The sequence below is a fragment of the Sardina pilchardus genome, chromosome 16, assembly GCF_963854185.1.
Source record: "Sardina pilchardus chromosome 16, fSarPil1.1, whole genome shotgun sequence".
Classification (NCBI taxonomy): Eukaryota; Metazoa; Chordata; class Actinopteri; order Clupeiformes; family Clupeidae; genus Sardina; species Sardina pilchardus.
Genome location: NC_085009.1, coordinates 28,695,921 through 28,698,420, shown reverse-complemented (window position 1 = coordinate 28,698,420; position 2,500 = coordinate 28,695,921). Strand labels below are relative to the sequence as shown.

Genomic DNA, 2,500 nt, shown 5'->3' with positions numbered 1-2,500 from the left:
TAAGTCAGTGGTGAATGTGTGTGTGTGTGTGTGTGTGTGTGTGTGTGTGTGTGTGTGTGTGTGTGTGTGTGTGTTTGTCCTGTTATAGTTTGAGTGATTGTGTAAGTGAGCGAGAGAAAAAGAGATGAAAAATACATATTCACTGAGTGAGTGCATGAGATTTTGAGAAAAAGAGATAAAAAAAAACACACTGTCAAATACACTGATAGCAACTGTATTTGGTCTTGTGATACTCACACTAGTTTCTCCAGTTTACAGTTGGGATCCTCCAGAAGAGAAGAAAGATGCTTCACTCCTGAGTCTCCTGCTTTATTACTATTCAGCTGCAGCTCTCTCATGTGTGAGGGGTTTGATCTCAGTGCTGATGCAAGAGCTCTGAAGCCTTCCTCTCCAATACTGCAGACTGACAGGCTGTAGAGAGAAGTAGGAGAAATACTTCATCTTCTTTTCATGTGTGTTTGTGTCAGGAGTGACTAAGTGAATGGATCAGTAGTTTGTGTCTTTGTAAGTGAGTGACTAAATGAAGGAGTGAGTGAGTGAATCAGTGGTGTGTGTGTGTGGTGTGTGTGTGTGTGTGTGTGTGTGTGTGTGTGTGTGTGTGTGTGTGTGTGTGTGTGTGTGTGTGTGTGTGTGTGTGTGTGTGTGTGTGTGTGTGTGTAGGTGTGTTAAGAGTGTTCTGGTGTGAGTGATTCTGTAAGTGAGTAAGAGAGTGACTGACTGATTCAATAGTGTATTTGGGTATGTGTGTGTGTGTGTCTGTGTGTGTGTGTGTGTGTGTGTGTGTGTGTGTGTGTGTGTGTGTGTGTGTGTGTGTGTGTGTGTGTGTGTGTGTGTGTGTGTGTGTGTGTGTGTGTGTGTGTGTGTGTGTGATTACATGAAGGAGTGAGTGAGTGAGTGAATCAATGGTGTGTGTGTGTGTGTGTGTGTGTGTGTGTGTGTGTGTGTGTGTGTATGTGTGTGTGTGTGTGTGTGTGTGTGTGTGTGTGTGTGTGTGTGTGTGTGTGTGTGTGTGTGTGTGTGTGTGTGTGTGTGTGTGTGTGTAACATAAAAAGTGAGCCAGAGAAAAAGAGATAACCAAATACGGTAACACTTTACTTGACGGGTTTGTTCATAACACATTGGACTTTTATTTTGACAAGTTTTTGTCGTTTTGTCTTCCACATTCATGAAAGTGTTGGTATGAATGTTGAGTCATGTTTCATGAATCAGTCATGAATACTTCATGTGCAGTTCATGACAGCTGTTATGAATGTGTAATGAACGAACCCGTCAAGTAAAGTGTTACCAAAAATACATATTCACTGAGTGAGTGCATGAGATTTTGTGTTTGAGTGAGAAACAGAGATAAAAACACACTGTCAAATTCACTGATAGCAACTCTGTATTTGGTCTTGTGATACTCACTGTAGTTTCTCCAGTTTACAGTTGGTATCCTCCAGAAGAGAAGAAAGATGCTTCACTCCTGAGTCTCCTGCTTTATTCCCACTCAGATGCAGCTCTCTCATGTGTGAGGGGTTTGATCTCAGTGCTGATGCAAGAGCTCTGAAGCCTTCCTCTCCAATACTGCACTTATCCAGGCTGTAGAGAGAAGTAGGAGAAATACTTAATCTTCATTTTCATGTGTGTTTGTGTCAGGAGTGACTAAGTGAATGGATCAGCAGTTTGTGTCTGTGTGTAAGTGAGTGACTAAATGAAGGAGTGAGTGAGTGAATCAGTGGTGTGTGTAGTGTGTGTGTGTGTGTGTGTGTCTGTGTGTCTGTGTGTGTTGTGATTGTATGTTAATGAGTGACTAAATGAAGGAGTGACTGAGTGAGTGAATCAGTGGTGTGTGTGTGTGTGTGTGTGTGTGTGTGTGTGTGTGTGTGTTGTGTTCATGTGTAACTGAGTGGCTATAGGAAGGAGTGACTGAGTGAGTGAGTCAGTGGTGTGTGTGTGTGTGTGTGTGTGTGTGTGTGTGTGTGTACTGTAACCTTAAAAATCTAATTTGACATCTGAAATATGAAAGCAACAAACAACGTTATTTAAAACATCAAACGAAGCAGATTCTTGCTCTCCAGCATAACGGGCTAGTCTTATCTAAGTGAATATCGTAGCAAAACATTAAACATTTATTTCACTGTTGCTGGAGTGAACGCAAATTAATGAGTGTGATGATCTGCATCTCCGTTCACCAAAAGTATGCTTTTGCCAATCCACTCACACAAAACATAATGTCTGAAAGGTTCTCTCCAGTGTTAATAACGTGCTATATTTCTCGATGTGTGGTAGTGTCAAGCAGTTAATTTATAGTTTAGGCTATTGCAGTTAGGCCTAGGCAATGTTCACATCACTTGAGTCAGACAGAAGACGGTGCTTTCTCTGTTGGTATGTCTGTCCCTCCAAAAACTGTGTTGAAATGGTGTATTTCGCAGTCAAGTCGACGATTCGGTAAGTGAGAGAGAGTGACTGACTGACTCAGTGGTGTGTGTGTGTGTGTGTGTGTGTGTGTGTGTGTGTGTGT

The 2,500-nt window shown here is 42.0% G+C and overlaps 1 protein-coding gene across 3 annotated transcripts in view; it reads right to left on the bottom strand.

Annotated features, from left to right (window-relative positions):
• The window catches only part of LOC134059800 (NLR family CARD domain-containing protein 3-like), a 14,337-nt gene that overhangs the window by 524 nt on the left and 11,313 nt on the right, over positions 1-2,500 (bottom strand). For all 3 annotated transcript variants that reach the window (XM_062516300.1, XM_062516301.1, XM_062516302.1), the window contains 2 exons: positions 1,405-1,578; positions 238-411 (listed from right to left, as the gene is read on the bottom strand). In XM_062516300.1, the coding sequence (XP_062372284.1) occupies positions 238-411; positions 1,405-1,578 (348 nt within the window). The remainder of the gene's footprint in view (positions 1-237; positions 412-1,404; positions 1,579-2,500) is intronic.